The sequence below is a fragment of the Gavialis gangeticus genome, unplaced genomic scaffold (genome assembly GCF_001723915.1).
Source record: "Gavialis gangeticus isolate Ggan-Ray unplaced genomic scaffold, GavGan_comp1, whole genome shotgun sequence".
NCBI lineage: Eukaryota > Metazoa > Chordata > Crocodylia > Gavialidae > Gavialis > Gavialis gangeticus.
The window spans coordinates 125,661,673-125,680,868 of NW_017729032.1; the positions used below are offsets into that span (position 1 = coordinate 125,661,673).

At 45.7% G+C, this 19,196-nt stretch overlaps 1 protein-coding gene across 1 annotated transcript in view; it reads left to right on the top strand.

Annotated features, from left to right (window-relative positions):
• Positions 1-2,354: 2,354 nt before the first annotated feature.
• TM9SF2 (transmembrane 9 superfamily member 2) overlaps positions 2,355-19,196 on the top strand; it is a 61,616-nt gene continuing 44,774 nt past the window's right edge. Inside the window, exons 1-4 of the mRNA XM_019524894.1 lie at positions 2,355-2,515; positions 8,456-8,523; positions 9,454-9,547; positions 10,539-10,666. Coding sequence (XP_019380439.1) covers positions 2,384-2,515; positions 8,456-8,523; positions 9,454-9,547; positions 10,539-10,666 — 422 coding nt within the window. The 5' untranslated portion in view covers positions 2,355-2,383. The remainder of the gene's footprint in view (positions 2,516-8,455; positions 8,524-9,453; positions 9,548-10,538; positions 10,667-19,196) is intronic.

A 19,196-nucleotide genomic window follows, 5' to 3' on the forward strand; every position in this document is an offset into this window, starting at 1 on the left:
GCATAGCCCATAAGGCTGGGGGTGCACCAAGTCACCCTTAAATAGCAGGAGATCATAGACAGCCTCCCATATTACCTTAAATAAGAACAAAGACGTGGCGGGCGAGAATCCGAGGGTGCTAGATCTCCTAATTGCCACGGAAAGGGGGCGCTAGCGGGATCACGGCTGCTCGCAGGCCCCACGCCGTGACAATGACCCAGTTCTTAACGAGATCTTTCCAGAACCACCCATCCTAGCCTTTAAACAAGCGCTGAACCTCGCCAACCTCATTATCAGAAGCAAAGTTCATATGACCCAAACCACACCAAATAGATCCAGGCCATACCACGGAAAGAAATGTAAAACCTGCCAGCAGATCTCCACCAACCCCAATACAACAACAGTACCATCAGCATTCCTGGATCTTACAGCTGCACCTCCAGAAACATTATCTATCTTATCCAGTGCACCAAATGCCCTGATGGAAAATATGTAGGAGAAACCAAACAACAACTGTGCACCAGAATGAATGCACACTGGAAATGTATTAAAGACAAGAACACCCAATTGCAGCAGACATGGTAGGCTGTAACAGGAGGCCTTCCCAGTGCCAGTTAGATCTCAGCCCATCCACCTGTTTCTGGGCCAATCGCCTACCCCTTTTGCCTGCCACACCTTGATGGAAAATTGATTTAGATGTTACCCAGGCAGGAGGCTGCCCATTTCGGTCCCTGATGTCTAGGGGTGACATCCATTTTGCACCTTCCCTACACCGCAGCCCATGCCTCACAGATTGCATCCTTCACCTCTTCCAGATGTGGTCCCCTCTCTGGGACCTTTGGCTCCCCCTTAGGCCCTGGCCCCACCTTCAGACCAGTCAGAATCCCAAGCCTCTTGCTCTGGGCATTCCTCATGGTGGGGCCCTGGCCCTTCAACCCCCCTTCGGGTCCTGGCCCCAACACGGACCAGTCAAGGGTACCTCAGGTCAGATCTGAGCTGCCTGACTGTTCTCCCCTCACAACTCTATTGCAACCAGTAAGCCTCAGGCCTCTCAAAGATTTTATAGGTTTGGGCTTTCCCCAGCCAGGACTGTGTGTGCGTGCGGTGGCTGGAGGTTTTCAGGCACCCCCAACCTGCCTTTCACCAGGGAGGTTTGCAGTTCTGGGGGTGCTGCACCACCAGCAGTCCCACCAGGCCTCTCTACCCTGGCAGGGTGCAGTTTTAGGTCATGCCCAGGACTTCTTCCCCACAGCCCCAGCTCATACCTCCAGGTTTGTCCTGGCATGGGAGCTCAGCAGGGATGTTCTTCCCCTCCTGGCTGGTGATAAACTAAACTGCCATATCCAGCTCTGAGAGCGGGGCACTGGAAATCTATCAATGACAAAAATACCCAACTACCTGTGGGGGGCACACTTCTCACAGGACAGTCAGTCCTCCTCCGAGCTCTCAGTTCTAATCCTCAAAGGGAACTTACAAAACACCTTCCGTAGACGAGCCTATGAACTTCACTTCATAAATCTACTGGATACAAAAAATCACAGATTCAGTATAGACACTGGATTTATGACACATTACAACCTGGCTGACATGATTCACCAGATACCTGCCAGACCTGATCTCTTGCACTTTTCTTCCCCCACCCTTCTCCCACCCAACTTTTCTGCCTTTTGTCTTTCTAATTTCCAGCTATTTCCTTTTTCACAGACAGCCTCTTTTCCACCTTGAAACACCACCACTGTAGAGTCTCCTCTTACTCACCTTTGGCTTTCTTTCCCTCTGCTTTTTTCACCCTTCCCTTCCTTTACCTTTTGTTTTCCTAATTTCTACCTATTTACACTCTCACTGACATCCTGCCACACCTTTAGTTTGTCTCATTTCTTGGTATCTCAGACCAGCAGACACTCCCTGTGCCTTTTTTCCAATTACCCAGTTGGTCTAATAAAAGATCACATCTACCTAAGGAACCGATGTGGGATAACTTTATTTTAATCCGAAGATTGTGGATTTTTTGTTAAATCAGAGACAACCAGGATATCACCTCCTGGAGAGTTCTGATTACTTCAAATTAATATTTAACTTGGTTGCTTTATTTCAGGTGCGAGAAGAGGAACGCAGGCGGCAGCATCGCCTCTTTCCGTGTTGCGTGGGGGAGGGGAATGAAGGGAAACGAGGCTGCAGAGCGCCGCGCCCCCGTTTCTATGGCAACCAGAGGCGCCGGGCCAACCCGGAAGTGGATCCATGGCGCGGCGCATGGGGTGCTGGGAGGTCGGTGCCGGGTGACGTGTCTGAGGCTGAGAGACCGGAACAAGCGGCCGGAGGAACCGCGCGGAGAGCGCCCACCGTGACCGCTGCCCCTGGGCCCGCTCCAGCGCAGGCGAGCCCGAGCGCAGCCGCCGCCACCGCCATGTTGCTGCCGCGGGCGCTGCTGGTGGCTGTGCTGCTGGTGGCCGCCGCCCCCCGCGCCGGGGCCTTCTACCTGCCGGGCCTGGCGCCCGTCAACTTCTGCGAGAAGAGCAAGGAGACGGCCGACTGCAAGGTGCGCGCCCCTCGCTCGGCCCCGGGCCTGGCGCCGCCCTGTGTGCGCGGCTCTGGCAACCTGTCCCCGGGCGCCGCGGAGCCCCGGCCCAGGGCGTCCCCGCGGGCTGGGGCCAGCTGCTGGAGCACACCGCTATTGCCCCTGCTCCGTTCCCGTGTCCGCTGAAACGGCCGGGACGGGTTCAACGGTTAGCCGAAGCGAGGGGGTGGGGCTGAACGTGAACCGTTATCGTTTGCGGCGGGGCAGGGAAGCTGCACTGAGGGGGTGGGAGGAGTCAGAAAAAGGGGAGGGGCAACCGGGGGCCGGGTACAGCTGCTTACAACCTTCCTGCTGTCTGCCACAAGCAGTCTGGGCGCTGGATGTGGCACCGTCCATTGTTTCTGTAGGGTTGCAGGCCCTGGCAGGAGCAAGGTGGAGGTAAGGGGGCCGTGCTGCTGACTCAGCCCCACCTGGGCCAGGTCTGGAGAGGCCCTTCTCTCCCCTGCCCCTGTGGTGAGGCATAGCCCTGGGGAGCCGCTGAGTCTCCACTGCACCTCAGGGGCCTGGAAGTGCCCTGCTGGTGCCTGGAGGCTGCCATACCAATTAATCATTTAACATCTGTAATTACAACAGGTTAAACAGGTATTTTTAGTCTGTATTTACCTCCCTATCTCATAGTCAGAAAGTTCCTCCTAATCTCTAACCCACGGGTCAGCAGTGCTTTTGGACAGAGTGCCAAAAACACCTGCAACCTTGGCTTGCAAGATGGTGTGCCCGGGGAAGGAGGTGGGGGAGCCATGAGGGGCCCGATATTTATTGTGACAGTGGAGCCCATGTCCCTTCCCTGCCACCTGCCCCTAGATGTGAATGCCAAGCAAAATGCCTTCATCTGCCACAATCTGGCACCTGTGCTGGGGGGTTGCCTACCCCTGATGTAGTCTAAACTACCCATGCTGCAGCTTGAGACTGTTGTCCTAGTCCTGTCTCTCCAGCAGCCACAGAGAAAAGCCAATCTCCAGCCTCTGTGTAATGGCCTTTCAGGTATTTGAAGACTATTAAATCCACTCATTCTTCTCTTCTGCAGGCTGCATAACCCTAGTTCTTTCAGCCTTTCCTCATAAGCCTCCCCTCCCAGGCCCCTAATCATTTCTGTTCTGTGCTGGACTTTTCAAACTGCCCATATCTTTCTTGAAGTGTGGGACCCAAAACTGGACACAGGACTCCAGGTGAAGTCTCTGAATAGAGTAGAAGACTCACTTTACAATTCATCTGCCCAGTAACCACTGCGGCTGCCTCCCTGGGGTCTATGCAACAGGAGAATTGCCCTGTTCTTTTTCTCAGCTCTGAAGCTAAGCTGGCTTTTACCCAAGAGCTCCCTCTGGTTTCCTGGAGTCTAAAAAAAGGCTGAGAATGGTTGCTTTCATTCACTAGGAGAGAGAGGGAAACCCTAGGTCTGGGTGTGGCACTCACCCTGTCTTTGACCTTTGCTTCTAAAGGAAGAAAGGCACATTTGGTTCATTCTGCTTGGGCCCCTGCAGCTCTGTTTGCCAGCCAGGTTTTTAACCTTGTGCAGTGCATCGGTTATTTTAAAATAAGATTTTTTTGGTTTAACCCATGCTAGGTTGTTTTTTGGGTGGGTGTGGGCAATGTGGATCACTATTCGATGCTTTGGCAGGTAACAGGAGTGCAAATTGTAATGAAATAGGTAGGTGTTCATACTAGAAAAGACAGAGGAACCAGAGGAAGTCTGACTGCAGTTGCAGGGTTCTGATGTCTTAGATGTCCCAGGGCTTAAAGTCATTATTTCATACTTGCTAGATTCTTTACTTTAACATGGTGTACACTGCCAGCCCATGACTCTGCAAGAAAACAAGCATCAAAAATATGACTTAGAGTCATGTCATTCTGTTGAGCACCTGATTGTTGTTTTTCTTCTTTTATGTACAAAATCTTACTCTGAGGCTAGAAAAAGACATTGTCAAAGGAAGTGGCTCAGCTGTGCCAGGATGCATCTTGGGATAGGCATTTCACTTTGTGAGGAGAAGCATGTCACTTTGTCCTCCCTGGTGATCTTATGGGACAACAGGCGACTTCTTCCTTGCTTCCAGTGATTCACGCCTTGGCAATCTGTGGGGTTCTTGGAGATTGCTGGGGGTACATCTCTGCAAATGGGGAAAGGCAGGACACTCCCATGCAGTTCTCACAGCTCCTGGACCACACCAGAGCATATTAGATACTCCAGTGCAGTCCCGGGGTTGAGACTGCCAGTCAGCTGATTGGCAGTCCCAAGTCCCAGGATTTTCCTGCCTTTCTCCAGTTGTGGAGATGGGCCCTCAGCAATCTCTGGGCCAAGTCTCTAGAAGCATGGGGCCTTGACTTTCCCTGATTTTGCAGACTTGCCCCAGCAATTGCCAGGGGCACATCTCTAAAAGAGGAGAAATGTGGGCAGGCATTGTCATGGCCTGAGGGGCCCAATCCTGAGCAGAAATTCCCAGGGCACGCAGGATGACCCCTAAAGCCCCACAAGCACCTGCCTGGGGCAGCTGGAGAATGTGGGTAGCTCTGACTGCCTGTGCTCTCTCATCATAAAGCAAATAGATGTCTGCTGCAATAAACTGGTGCAATTTTACTACCTTTTTCATGGCCACATTTTGGCATAAGAAAACTTATGGATGTATATTTGCTGTCACTTTGTGCCAGAATAAAAAAAAAAATGTATGGCAGGACAAAGGTGATGAAAGGCAATGTCTGTTTTCACTCATTTGATTCAAATTCTGCTGTGAGTCATTAGGACAAGGGAGGCAGCCCGTCTGTCATGAAAGTGTAGTTGATGTAACTGTCTACTCAAATAGAATATAGGAGTAAACTCAGACAGAATGAATAAACAGTCCACAGTTATCATGGAGGATTAATGATGTGACATCCTGCCTCCTGATATCCTGTAAAATATAAACTGTCAATAATTGCCTTTTCATAATACTAAAATCTATTTTTGTATTTTTATTTTTACTGTTGTCTATCATCAGTAATTAATAATCTATAATACAATTTAATATGTATATGTATCATTGGCAAATGTGCTAGGTCCTATAGATATTTAGCACATCGGAGCTGTGTCCTGAAAAGGTGATGTGGAATGCTTTCAGTTGGCACTCCATGAGACGTAATGTTTTAAAGTCAGTCTCAGATAACTATTAATGTAGACACAAAACATATTTGCGCATACCTTGGAGTTTAGCAAAAGTGGTCTGCAGGCCAGATCTGGTCTGCCAAGGGAGTCCATCCAGCCCATGGCAGATACCTCAGCCTGGCTCAGCCCAGTGTCACCACTACTGGAACTAGCCCTAGCCCTAGCCCTGTTGGCTGGACACCCTGGCCTGTCTGCCCTGCACCCCCTGCTGAGGCACTTGATGGAGTGGGTGGGTAGGCAAAGTCTCCATGGAGACCAGCTCAGGACCCATGTGGGCAGGGCATGCTCAGTCAGTTGGATGGAATGGGGCTGTGGGTGGGTGGGGAGTGGTGTCTGGGAGCATGATGGGCAGGGCCATGGCTGGGGACAAAATTGTGGGGTGGTGACAGCGCAGGGCAGTGTCTGGGGCAGAGCCACAATCTGCTGCCTGCATGTCCCTGTAATGGGCACCAGTTCTGCAGGCAGGGGTATGCTGGGAGCAGATTGTGGCTCAGCCATAGGCCCTGGCCCCATAATGTCACCACCCTGAGATCTCGCCCCAGCTCTGCCTGCTCATTCCACTCCCAGGCACCACTCCCTGCCTGCCCACAGCCCTGTCCATCTGCCTGGCCAAGCGGGCCCTGCCTGCACAGGTCCTGGACCAGTCTTCATGGAGACCCTGGGATTATTAAGTGGTGACGGCATAGGATCAGGCCCCCAGGCAGAAGCACTTAGGGAGTTTTGGTGAGCTGTTATTGGAGGAGCAGGGAGTGCTGATCCAGTCTGTGACAACTCACCAAAACTTCCTTGGTGACCCTCAGGCCAAAATTATTGCAACCTCCTCCTCCAGTCTATATGGACTGCCTGTCCTTTTAGTCATGGCACCCTCAGGTTCTGTGGGATCCTTTAAAAAGTGCTGCAGATTGCCATGCAATGTGAGGTGGGCAAACACCCCCACGTGGTTCGCAAGATAAACCCAGAGGTTTCAAATTGGAATCCATCTTTTCAAAACATACTGACCTATTGCGATCTTTCTGAGTTAGTTGCAACAGAAGAATTTCTCTCTTCTAATTTTGAAGTCAAGAAATGAATGGAAGCTAAAAGTTGGCATTTTCTGATGGTGCCTTGTGTCTAAAAAGAATGAGAACCATTTCACTGGAGGAAGGATGCGACACATTTTGCCGATAACTTTCATAGCTATACGCTGACAGCAGAGAAATGTTGAAATTCAGGACTCAAGCATTCAATTCCAGGTTTTATAGCAGAGGTGGGCAAAATGCAGCCCGGGGGCTGGATGCGGCCTGCCAGGCCATTCTATCTGGCCCGTGGGGCCCCTAAAAGTTTAGAAAATTAGTATTTATTTGCCCCTGGCTGCCTGTCATGCAGCCGTCAATGGCTTGCCAAAACTCAGTAAGTGGCCCTCCGCCTGAAATAATTGCCCACCTCTGTTTAAAGGGTTTTGTGAACTGGAGGTCAGAGAATGTTCTACTTGTCTTCTCTATGACTATATAGTCACTCAGCTCCTCCTCACATCATCTTTCCCTGTCCTTCTATTTTACCATGGCTGTACACCCCTCACAGTGTGGGTGCCCTCAGGGACAGCCTTTACAACACAGGAGAGGACAATCTACTAGAGCATTTGAAGTCTAATCAGTGTATAAGAGATATATAAAGGATGGAGTATGGTTAGGGCAGACAGAATCCTCGGATAATTCAGTTGCCGTATTTTAACTTGTATCATAAACCTGTATAAACCAGTGGATTTTGTTGTTTGTTTGTTTGTTTGTTTGTTTTCTTCTTTCTTTTCCCCTTCCCATTTCCCTGAGGCTTCTAGTCTGGCTAGGCATAGGTGACTTTTCATCAGGATGAAAAATGACAACTTCCTTATCAATTCCAAGTCCCTTTGCCAAAGTGTTGAAGTGCTAGAGCTTTTCAATGCAACTTTAGTAAGAATTCTTGTAACATGGGCAGTTCAATTTAAGTTTAAACTGCAAATGCTCCACTTAAAATAAACTCTGGTTTTGGAAAACAAAAGCCCAAATGGTTAGGCCATTTTGGCATTACAAACCTCTGCTGGGAGAGCTATTTTGGCTACAGAGTATGAAAAAGACACCTAATAGTTGCAGAATATTCCACGTGTGGACAATTTTGTCAGAAGAAGGCAGTTTTTGTCAGCAGAGCTTCTGCTGTTTCGGGGAGCTGGTAGAACTTTGAGGGTAGAAAAACTGCTGGTAGAGTTGTATTTACGTCTACTGTAATATACTGCTGCACCTTAAACAGTAGCAGCCCTCCTAGTGTATATTAAGGCTGATATTGGCAAAAACCATGGTTTCACTATAAACAACTGAAAATTTTGGGGCAGTCTTGACTGCAGGCAGCAGTGTCAATCTGCAGCTGTAATCATGCATGTTACTTTGAAAACTTTAGTCAGTGCAAGTTGTGATGCAATCAAACTTTGCTTCCTTTGTATGAAACATGTGACCTGTGCTAGTGATCTACCAATGACTTAACTAAGTGGCTAAACTAGTGTACATGTTTTGGAGTTCTAGGTTAGAGATACTATTCCTGAGCATGATTCTCTGCCGCTTTGTACTTTATGTAGTTGTACTGGTCCAGAGTAGATACAAAATGCTGTCTGCCTGATATTGTAGTATTTGCATCTATTTTGATCAGGTGCAAACTAACCATGCAATGTCCAAGGCAGGGTTTTGTTTTTTGACACTGTTTGTACCCAAATTCATGCCTAATGATATAAACATAATTAGTTACACTAAATTGTCTCTCTCTTTCAGGCTGAGATAGAGCTGTTTGTCAACAGGCTTGACTCAGTGGAATCTGTTCTTCCCTATGAATATGCTGCGTAAGTATTTTAAACTTGACTTTATGTGAAACTTCATTAGCTTTTTCTGCAAAAAAGGTGAAGTCTTATTTTCGTATAATACAGTATATAGAAATAAAGTCTGGAAAGCTGCTAGAACTACAGGGTGACTAATTTTGTTCTGGTTTCCACTGTTGACTGTTTTGTAACCTACATTTTCTGGTCTAGAATATCCTTATTCAGAAAAAAATTACTTCCTGGTGTTAATCATCATTTTATTGATCAGAGTACTGCTGCTGTGTGAATCGCCGTGTAGCCAGATGAGTGGAAATAGTTGTAATGAAGTGTGACCTTCACACCTATTATTTTAATGAAGTGTTAACTTGTCTGTTTTGTAACCAGCTAATACTTGATGGAAAATGTGCGTGGTGTACTGTGGCAGTTAGTTTTGAAAGGGAGTTGCATCTCTGTTTTGATAGGGGACAAGTGTGAGGTATTGGGATTTAGCCTAGTAAATTTTAAAGAATTGTTCAAATCTAATAGTAAACAAAGGCATAATACAGTGGATTTTAGTTTGGTTCCCATGATCTGAAACTTCATGCAGTATTTTCAACAAGCAGCCAGTATGTTTTCTTTTCGGAGCAGCAGCTGTAGAACATATAATGATTGATTTAATCCCTGGCTAAAAAACCTCGTGTATGCAAAATGGTAATATACTTAGTCAAATAATTAAAATGTTGAAATTTAAGTTTATTTGAGTTTAGAAATAATTGAAGAAGTATTTTTAAATCAACAGTTATGGACTTTACTTCTATATTTTTTGAGAGTTTGGGGGAGAAATTACTGAAGCTCTGAAAGAAATGCTACAACTTTTTAGTTTAGATTTGAATGGCAGGGATTTGAAGGAGTGAGAAGAAAGTCCTACAGATTACATTTCAATCCTTAATAAAACTTACTTATTCTCTAATTCAGGTTTGATTTTTGCCAAAATCCAGAAGAAAAACGACCATCTGAAAACCTTGGTCAAGTATTGTTTGGAGAGAGGATAGAACCATCGCCTTATAAGGTTGTGCTCTGCTAAAGTATTTTTTGTTAAATGGCTCTTCGCAGTATAAAACTTTAAACTAAAAATGACTACTATTCCTGTTGTTAAAGATCTGTAATGGAAATCTGCCACTATTTTGTGTACTTTACAATTTTTGCTGTTCTGCTTGTTCCTTATACTCCATAATCTGTTTAAGAGCTAGAAGATTATGGTTGCAAAGGGAATCTTGAGAACGTGAGCTAAGTGTAAACTGAAAGAAAATTGTCTTCCTCCATTCGTAGAGAGGTTGAAGCAACAGCTCTGAAAGCTGTAGGTAGTTCTGGCAACTTCCATCAGGCGCTGGTGAGTGTCCTGCCCAACTTGGCATTTTCTGACATGCTGCAGAGTTCAGGCTTTATTTCCTCTGTAATTTGACATTTTTATTTGTCTCTTTCTTTCTTGGACTTAACTAGCCCCTGATTCTTGCTTTCCATATTAGGGAAGGTTGTCTAAATTACAGCAGGTATACTTTACATTCTTTTCATAATACCAGAGCTGTAATCCTATTTATAGCTCAGGAACAGAGAAATGGGAAACTTAAGCTAGGTGTCTGTCCAGGAGATGTGGAATCGCCCTGAAAATGGCTTAAGTGGGCTATAAGCACTGCCCTAGAGGCCAAGGAACCTTTGTGCCAGGAAGTTCCAACCAACACTGACCAGGCAGCTATTAGTAAGGTCCATGGAGCTGGTTCAAATGTACAGTAAGTCTATTGTCATTGTTGAATGTAGGTTATAACTGAGGGGTCTCGACCTAGAATTAGTAGTGTCCTGATTTGATAGAAGCCCCATAATACTAGAGTTAAAGTTGTTCCCTTCTGGAACTCTGAAACATCTAATCATACAATCTTGATGTTCTAATTACTATAGGATTTGTTTTCTTTAGTATTATCTAAAGAATTTGTCTAGCATGATTTTGGTATTGAACAAACTGTTTTTAAAACGCTTTTCTCTGAAATCTTGTTTAATTCTCTTAGTTCTTATTTAAAAAAGAAGAGACTTGCAAGACAGTTTGCACAAAGACGTATGACACACAAAAACCAGAGCAAAAACAAAAATTAAACTTCTTGAAGAAAAGTATGCTACTGAATTACCAACATCATTGGTAAGTTAAAGTACTTATATTTTTAACAATTTAGTGTATTTGTATTAATGGCTAATAGGGATGGTACAAATTTAATGCTCTAAGGCCATGCCCATACGTGGTGTGGACATTTGGTTCCCTGGGGACAACTAGCAGCGGTGTACCTTCTGCTGCCGCTATTTGTCCCCAGGGAACGTCTGTGCCATGTGCTGTCTGGTGCTTGGCAAATTACCCTGGGTGGGTTTGGGGAATCTGGGACCAGCACTGGGCTCACCCCAGCAGCCTTACCTGAGGTCTTGAGGGGGCCCCTTGGGGCTGCTGCAGCACCAATCCTGCCACATGGAGCCTGGCTGGCAGCTGCAGCATGGCTCTGGCCAGGCAAGCTTCACCTTTGAGTGGTGCATGATGCCACTGCATACACTACTCTGCTTTTTTTCTCCATGGGTTTTTTGACCCCTTGATATCCAAAAGGGTCCCAAAAAGCCGTGCTCCCCTGCAGTGGTCACATACCACACAGCTGCGCTTTTTTGGACACAGCCTAAGAGTGAATACCTATCATACTGTTCTTGCAAAATATTCCATGTTGTGTTATTTTGTTCCTTAAAATTTTGATGCTGACATTCTAATATTATAAAAGCCTTTGTCGGTCTGTAACACTTTATTTGCCCTCTGATTGGTTGTCTGAAACAACCAATCAGTGCTCCAAGAATGTTCCAGGCAGGAGGCGGCAGCAGCACAGGGTGCTGGCTGAGTGGGGACAGAGGGGCAAGTGTCCCTTGCCCCCCACCCCCTCTGCTTCTGGGAGGTGGCAGCGTGGTGTGCTGGTGGTGCAGTGCTGGCATTGCCCCCCACTGGGACCTTGCTGCCACCGCTGGGCCCTGACAAAAGCCGGCAGGGAGGTAGGGGAGTGGGGAACACAGTGGCAGTCCTCTGCCATCAGGCCCTGAGACTGGGAGGGAGGGGAGCCAAGTGGGGAGGAGGTTGTGCATGGCCAGATGCGCAGTGCCTGCAGTGTGGGGTGCTGTGTGGTGGCCGCTTCCTCCCCATCCCCTGCACCTGGGAGGTGGTGGCACCATGGTGTGAGAGGGGTGGACGGGGCTGGAGGCAGAACGGTGGCAACGCGGGCTGGTGGGTGGTGGTACTCCGGCCCCACCTCCCCCCCACCATTCTCGACTGACAATTGGCTAGTTTTTCAATTAAAGCAATCGTATACAGAATAGCTTTGGTAAACCTCATGGTTCTGGCTTTTTCTCTTGTGCCTTTGTGCTAAGACGGCACTTAACGTGTGGTCATTTCCTTGAATATGCAACATTCCAGATATTGCATTCAGTCTTGAAAAATCTACTTTCTATTTTGTCTTCCTTTTCCTGATAGTGATTATATGGGCTGGAATTTGTCTGTTTTGGACAAATGGATTTTGGTCAGAGATTGGGAAAGGGAGGCTGAAATGTAATGTGGAAACTTTAAGCTTAATAACAGGGAATAGTTGCAGCCAGTGAACAGTTCTTTTCACTGCCTGGCCATCATGTAATCTTCATTTTGAGGGAAGGAGTGGCAAGTATTTGACTTGATCTTTGTAAGCACTCTGCTCCCCTTCCCTACTCCTTACGCTTTATTACAGGTACTTTACTGTCTTGTACTAGTGGCAAGATTCTGGCTCCATTCTAATATAATAAAGGGCTTAGTCTGTGTGTCTGTCTGTATGTCTTGTCTGTCCGTAACACTTTTGGCCAACTGCGCTTGTGCAGCAGAGAGGGCAGGCAGCGATTTGCCTGTGCAGGCTCCACTTCCTCAGGCAGGGAGAGAGCCACTGCTGCCTCATTGTGGGGAAGAGGTAGAGGCAAGTGGGGGGTGGGGAAGGAAGGAGGGGGGAGACAAGGTTGGTCTGACACACAGTGCAGCCAAAAATATGTATGTGCATGTCCAGATGAAAGATTGTTTAATCATAAGTTTATTGTCTCTTTAAACATAAGTTAACAGAAACTCATTGGTCGTGGAAACTGGCATAATGTTGTTTAATAACTGTTGTCAAGTTTGAATATTATGGAGGTTTTTTTCTTAAATCAAATGTTTGTTTCACCAGTATATTAATATAGTATCATGTTAAATTAGTACACATGGCATGCTGGATTTTTTTCATTCATCCAGAAGAGAGATAGCTCCTCTGAGTTGCGGATGTGGAAGTATCCTTTTAGAATATTGTGTTCTACATTTGTCTTGTATTTAATTTAATCTGCAACTAGACTAGATTCAGCTTTCTGTCACTACAAAATCCAGTGGTGACAAATCCTTCTGGATTGCTCTCACATTCTGTGCTCCACTGTAATGGCCATTACACCTTCAAGATGAGCTGGCACTGTCTATAAATTGGGTATAAATGGGTGGTGGTGGGGGGAATGCATGGGAGACCAGGGTAGACGTGAATGCTGCACAGGGAATAAGATTGGTTAGAAGAAATGGGGCTACAAAATCCCTTGGGTGAACAGAAGTGGTCTAAGAAACACCCTTGAGATTTGAACAGTCACTTAATCAGTTTGGGAATACAGGAATTACTACGTAGGATCAGATCTGGTGCTGTTCTTGGTCTGTGCTTGGTCCGGTGCTTTTCAACATCTTTATCAGTGATTTGGATGTGGGGGTGAAGAGCTCACTGGCCAAGTTTGTGGACGACACCAAGTTATGGGGAAGTGTGGTTATGCCTGAAAATAGACAGGTGGACCTCGATACGCTGGCAAGTTGGGCGGATCAGAACCAGGTGAAGTTCAATGTTGAGAAGTGTAAAGTGCTCCATTTTGAGACTAACAATCCCCAACATACTTACAGGATTGGTGGCGGCAAACTGACTAGCACCATGACTGAAAGGGACCTAGGGGTAATAATGGACCATAGTATGAACATGAGCCATCAGGGCAAACAGTACTCTGGCATGCATCAACTGATGCATCTCAAGCAAAACCAGGGAAGTGATTCCACTTTACTCAGCATTGGTGAGACTGCAGCTGGAGTAGTGCATCCAGTTCTGCATCCACTTCAACAATGATGTGGAAAAGCTTAAGAGAGTCCAGAGAAGAGCCTGCCCATATGATCAGAGACTTGTAAGGCAAGCCATACAAGGAAAGCCTGAGGGACTTGAGTCTCTTCAGCCTAAAAAAGAGAAGGCTGAAAGGAGACTTGGTAGCAGCTTAACGCTACACCAGGGGAATACAACTATTCACCAGGACACCCTTGGGGAAAACCAGGAGTAATGGCCACAAACATCTGGAAGACCATTTCAGGCTTAACACTAGGAAAAACTTCTTCACAGTTAGGGTGTCTAGACTGTGGAATAAACTCCCTCCAGAGGTGGTGCAATCACCTACCCTGGAAATCTTCAAGAGGAGACTGAACTGTCATCTCACTGGGGTCACCTGACCCTGGTTGTCTTTCCTGCCTAGTGTGGAGGGCTGGACCCGATGATCTTGCAAGGTTCCTTCCAGCAGGGCCCTGACAATCTATGAATCTGAGGTTCAACTAGACTCATGTTTTGTCCCTAACAGTAGCCAGCACCAGATTCTTTAGAAAAAAAGGTGTAAAAACATCACCATATGCAGGTAACTTCACAGTGTAAACCAGATTTTAATTGGAGATTAAGGTAAGGGATTACTGCCCTTGTATTAGAAGTTAGGAAGCTTAATGTCTCTTGTGAGATATGTTAACACTTAGCACTTTGAATATTTATGTTATCCATGTAAATGTCCTGTAGTTCTTAAATGTTGCTAAAGTGTTGTCTTCAGCTTTCTGGAGCAATATGTTTCATGGTCTAGTTTATGCATTTTTAGTTTTCAGTTTACAGCCTTTCAGTTTTGCTGAGTTTCCCTTTTTCCTGTGTTGAGGTAGAAAAAATCAGGACTGTTTAACTCAAAAATGAAATTGGAATGAAAATGATAAAAAGATAATTGGTCTCAAGAAGGAAGGGCAGAAACTTCTATCTTTGCACACAAAAGCTGTTCTGTGCTGCTGATTATTCTCTTCCCTCCTTTGGGCCTGTTCTAGTTCTTCAGTGCTCTTTTTGAGATGCAAATATACAATACTGGTTGACCCATTTCAGAGAAGGCACACACAAGCAAAAGCTAACGTCCAGGACTTAATATTGTGATAGCAACCTTACAAATGGAAGCAAAGGGTAGGAAGTTGCAGTCTCCCTTATAAAGTTTAAATTTATAAGCTCTTACTAGGGTACAACTGTTGCTATGTCAGCAGCATGGTGTAATAATGAATAGGACAAGACTCTTGCTGTTCCTGTTCAGGGACCTGCAGTTATCTTTTAGAACTGTTGAACCCAGTCAGTTAAATGCTTTACTGCTCCTGTCTGTACCAAGCAACAGCTAAGGCAGGTGGTAGATACATATGTGGAAATAGGACCAACTTGAAACTAGAAGTTATGGAGAGTTAGGTTTCATCACTCCTCTTTCTACGTGACAATAGCTGCTGCAGCATGAAATTAATTAGAAGTCATATTCTCAAGCAGGATCCAGGGGATGCAACATAGTAGAAATCCTGGCTGCTTGCATAGAACTGAGTTGGGGAATCCATTGGTCCATAGTTGTGGTGGGGATCCTACCCTCAAGTTTTGTCATCAATTTCTGTTTATCAGGTTATAACTTTTTTCCATCCTAGTCTGTTGTTTAGGGTTACCTTTGTACCCGGTTTTCCATGCAACAGTCTGGCACATTGGGTCCTCTCCTTTTCCACTGCTGAAAGCAAGAAATATTCTGCCTTTCGCTACATCTCATGGAGCTTGGAGATGGTGCTGCTCTGCACCATGTTGCAGAAAGGGCTAGGAGCAGGAACCTGCTGGGTGGGGAGTGTTTAATAGGCAGTTGCAGCTATGTATGGTGGTGAAAAAGGACTCTCTCTCACTAACTCAGTCTTTCTCCTCTGGATTTATTGAAGTGTTGTTGGGAAAGTTGGCTTGGCAATGCAGGTATTTTTCTCTAGGGCTACTACATTTAGTCCCTGACTGAATAGGAATAAGTGTGCGCATGTATACCTCAAAGTCCTGACTGCTTGCGCTCATCAGGCTGAGACCTCCTTAGGCCACCCTTCCTTCCGTTGCTTTCAGGGTAACCTCCTGGTCATGGTAGATTAAAGGCAGAGTACATTTTTTACCAAAAACAGTTTAATGTAGCAATTGACTCCCTTAACGTATGTAACTAACCAACCAGCCACAAATATAAACAGGCCTGTTGGTTTTACCTAGACATCTGGGAGATTAGGTCCATGAGCTCTTCTAACTGTAATTTGCTCGGTGCCTTAGGGTGTTTCATTTGTTAGCATTGCCAGCATTCTAGTTATAACAGTAAGATACTTAATGGTAAATGTGATTCAGTAACTTGATGAGTTGATGAGCTTTGTACCAATATATGGTAGTTAGATGCAAAAGGTTATTTTCTTTGTCCAATGATGCAGCCTTATGTTTTTCAGCCTCTTGAAGCTTATTAATGGACCAGTAAAACTTCCTGAAGATCTCTTTTAACTATAGCTGTTGAATTTCTGAAATTCTTTAAATTATTTTCTTTTTGGACTAGTTCTTCAGCCATGAAAACACTTTGTTAGAAAGAAGACATAGGGCAGGTCTACATATTACCATACAGTGATGTTGCCATGGTGTCATGCTTTAGTATTTCTTTTTGGAAGTACTAAAGCACAGCGCAGTATTTGCTGGTACTGTGCCATGTCCATGGCACACGGTTAGGTTTTGCTGGTATGTCACCAAAACTACTCAGTAAAATGGGGGAGCGTGTTGCTATGGCAGTGTAGCTGCTGATCACGTGTAGGTTCGCGTGATCACTTTGTTGCCGTAGCACACCGTACGGCAACATAACGCACTGCTACAGCAGCGTAGGGCAATGTGTAGATGTACCCATAGTGGTAGAAAGAGAAGAAGTGGTGGGGTTTTTTTTAGTTGTAGATGATGTGTGTGTGAGTATGCATTTATGTTAGTACTCTGATCCTGGTGTCTCATCTCTTTCACCCACTGTTCATCACAGGGGCCAGTATTGTTTTGAAGAATTTTCTATTAAGCCTAAATTGGAAACTTTCTGTGCTCTAGACTTTTAACCATTTTAACAATAAAACAATTGAGAAGAGCTTCTGGAGAAGCCTGGAAAGGAGCTGCTGTTCCATAACTGTAGTGGCTCACATCTTTTACCTCATGTAAACTACCTACTTAAAATAGTTTGTGTCATTAGGGAGTCGCAGCTGCCTATGGGTGGCCAGAAATATGCTTCAGTAAGGAAAAATCCTGCTTGCTCTGAGCTGCTATGCTTTTCCTCACTCTCTCTGACAGTACTTCTTTGGTGTGGCAGTTCTTTAACTTCAGTGTCAGCATTTTTTAAAATTTTCCTGAAACTTACTTTTCATGAAAGGTAAACTGCAAAATTGTAAATATGCCAAGGGAGATTTCTTACAAATAAGAAGGAAGATGAAAGAACTCTGGAGAATGTAGCAAAAGTATATATAGCAGGGCTGTGTGAAACAGCGCCATTTTGTTTCAACTTCTGTTTCGTTTCGAAGCACTGTTCCATTTTGTTTTGTGGAAATTTTTGCTGTTTCGACGTGTCTTAACGTTTCACCTATAGGCTATAGTGGGGAATCATGCAAATGCTTATAACTTTGTCATTTCTTTCCTGATTTGAATGAAAATTGCAGGGATGGCAGCCCCTTCTGAGGACATGAAGCCTGCCATGTTTCAAGGAGATAGGTGCAGAGTTTTTTGTGAAACTGCACCTCAAACAGTTGAAAACAGAACTCATATCGCTTACAGGCAGGCGGCGTCCGACCCTCCCGGGACTCTGGCATTGGGCTCTTCCTGGCTCTCGGTGGCAGCGTTGGGAGGGCAGGTTGAGCTCCGTGGGGCTGGTGGAGCTGATTGGAGCACAGTCCTGGCTCTCCCTGCTTCCCACTGCTGGGCTGCAATCTGAACGGCTCTGCTAGCCCCACAGAGGTGAGCCTGGTGGCTGGAGGTAGCGGAGAGCCACTGGCCAGGGCTGTGCTTAGGGCCAGGGCTGTGCTCCGAGCGGCTTTGCCACTGGCTGTCCCACCACTGAGCTGAGCTTTGTAGGGAAGACCCCAGCACAGCCCCCCCAGCCCGCAGCTCTCCCATTGCAACTGGCTCTGGTGGCCCCCTGTGAAGAGTTGGGGGAAGCGATCAGGGAGCTGGGGAATCCAACCAGGAACTGGGGGAATGTACAGGGACCTGAACCTGAACCTCTGATTGCTTTCCCCAGCTCTTCCTGGGGGGTGCAAGCCCCTGGACCTAGGTGCTGGGTTTCAGCAGGCTGCTGCTGCAGTTTTAGTGGCGGCCTACCGAAACCCCGCATGCAGATTAGGGGCCACATCCCCTCCTGAGAAGAGCTAGGGAAATGATCAGAGAGCTGGGGAATCAAACAGGGAGCTAGATGTCACTATCAGAGAGCAGTTGTTTCCCCCTCCCTCTCCTTAGTTTCTGTTTAGCTGCAGCAAGCCTAGCTTTGAAACTCAAAACGTTTAGAAAGTTTTGAAACGTATTGAGTACCCTCGTTTCATTTTTAAGCTGTTCCAAAGCCTTTTGTTTTATTTCGATTTTGCTGTTTCGAGCTCGAAATGCGTCGAAACAGCTTCGAAACAAAATACCTGCCTAAATTTTGCACAGCCCTAATATACAGCTAGAAACACTTTTGGTGTCCCATTTGATGGATAAATGCCATTTGGGGACAGTTGAAGTTGTGAGTTAGCCTGTTTCCCTGAATAGTTTTGACCATAGAAATTAAAGAAAAGGTGTTGAAAGAATGCATTTTTTTGATGTTTCCAAAACAAAATGCTTAGATTATTTTAGGCTGTATTCACAATGGTCTCTAGGTTCTATTCAGAAAACTGAGCTGATGCTATGGACCCAGTTCAGATCCCCTCTAAATGATTCACAGAGGGGACCTCTAACTTTGAGCTCCCACCTCCTGCTATTATAATCACTGGCTTGTTGATGTTCTGGAGCAGCTCTTTCTCAATCTACCTGTGGAAGTCATTGCTCCTTGTTACAAAATGTAGTAGTGGGGCCAGAGGACATAAATAATAGGCCAATGTCCTTCTTGTTAGAGGTACAAATTTTAGAAGCGAAGTTTATTGTTTTGGTTCCTGCTCCAGTGAATATTTAGCTACTTATACGAAGTATAAGAGCTTCTTTGGGCAAGACTGAAATCTGCTTCAACTCCTTATAGCAAAGGAATTTTTCAGAGGGGTGAGAGAGATTCCATGTACAAGTTCCTGCTTTTTTCAATGGCATGTAAGTCCTGTTGTGGATTTAACCTTTATAGCATCCAGATTGTATTTAAAAGGTTGGCTAGAAATATCTGAAACTGCTGCTCTGCATTTAAAGTCAAGTGCAAAATTTTTTACCCCAAATGGGTTTCTTTTCTTTAATCTGTTAGTGAATAAAAAAAGTAAATTTACAACTCTGAGGTTATGCTCTATGGTGTGTGGTTATACTGTCCTGGCTATGGCAAAACGTGTGTCTTTGTGTGTGTATATATAAAGG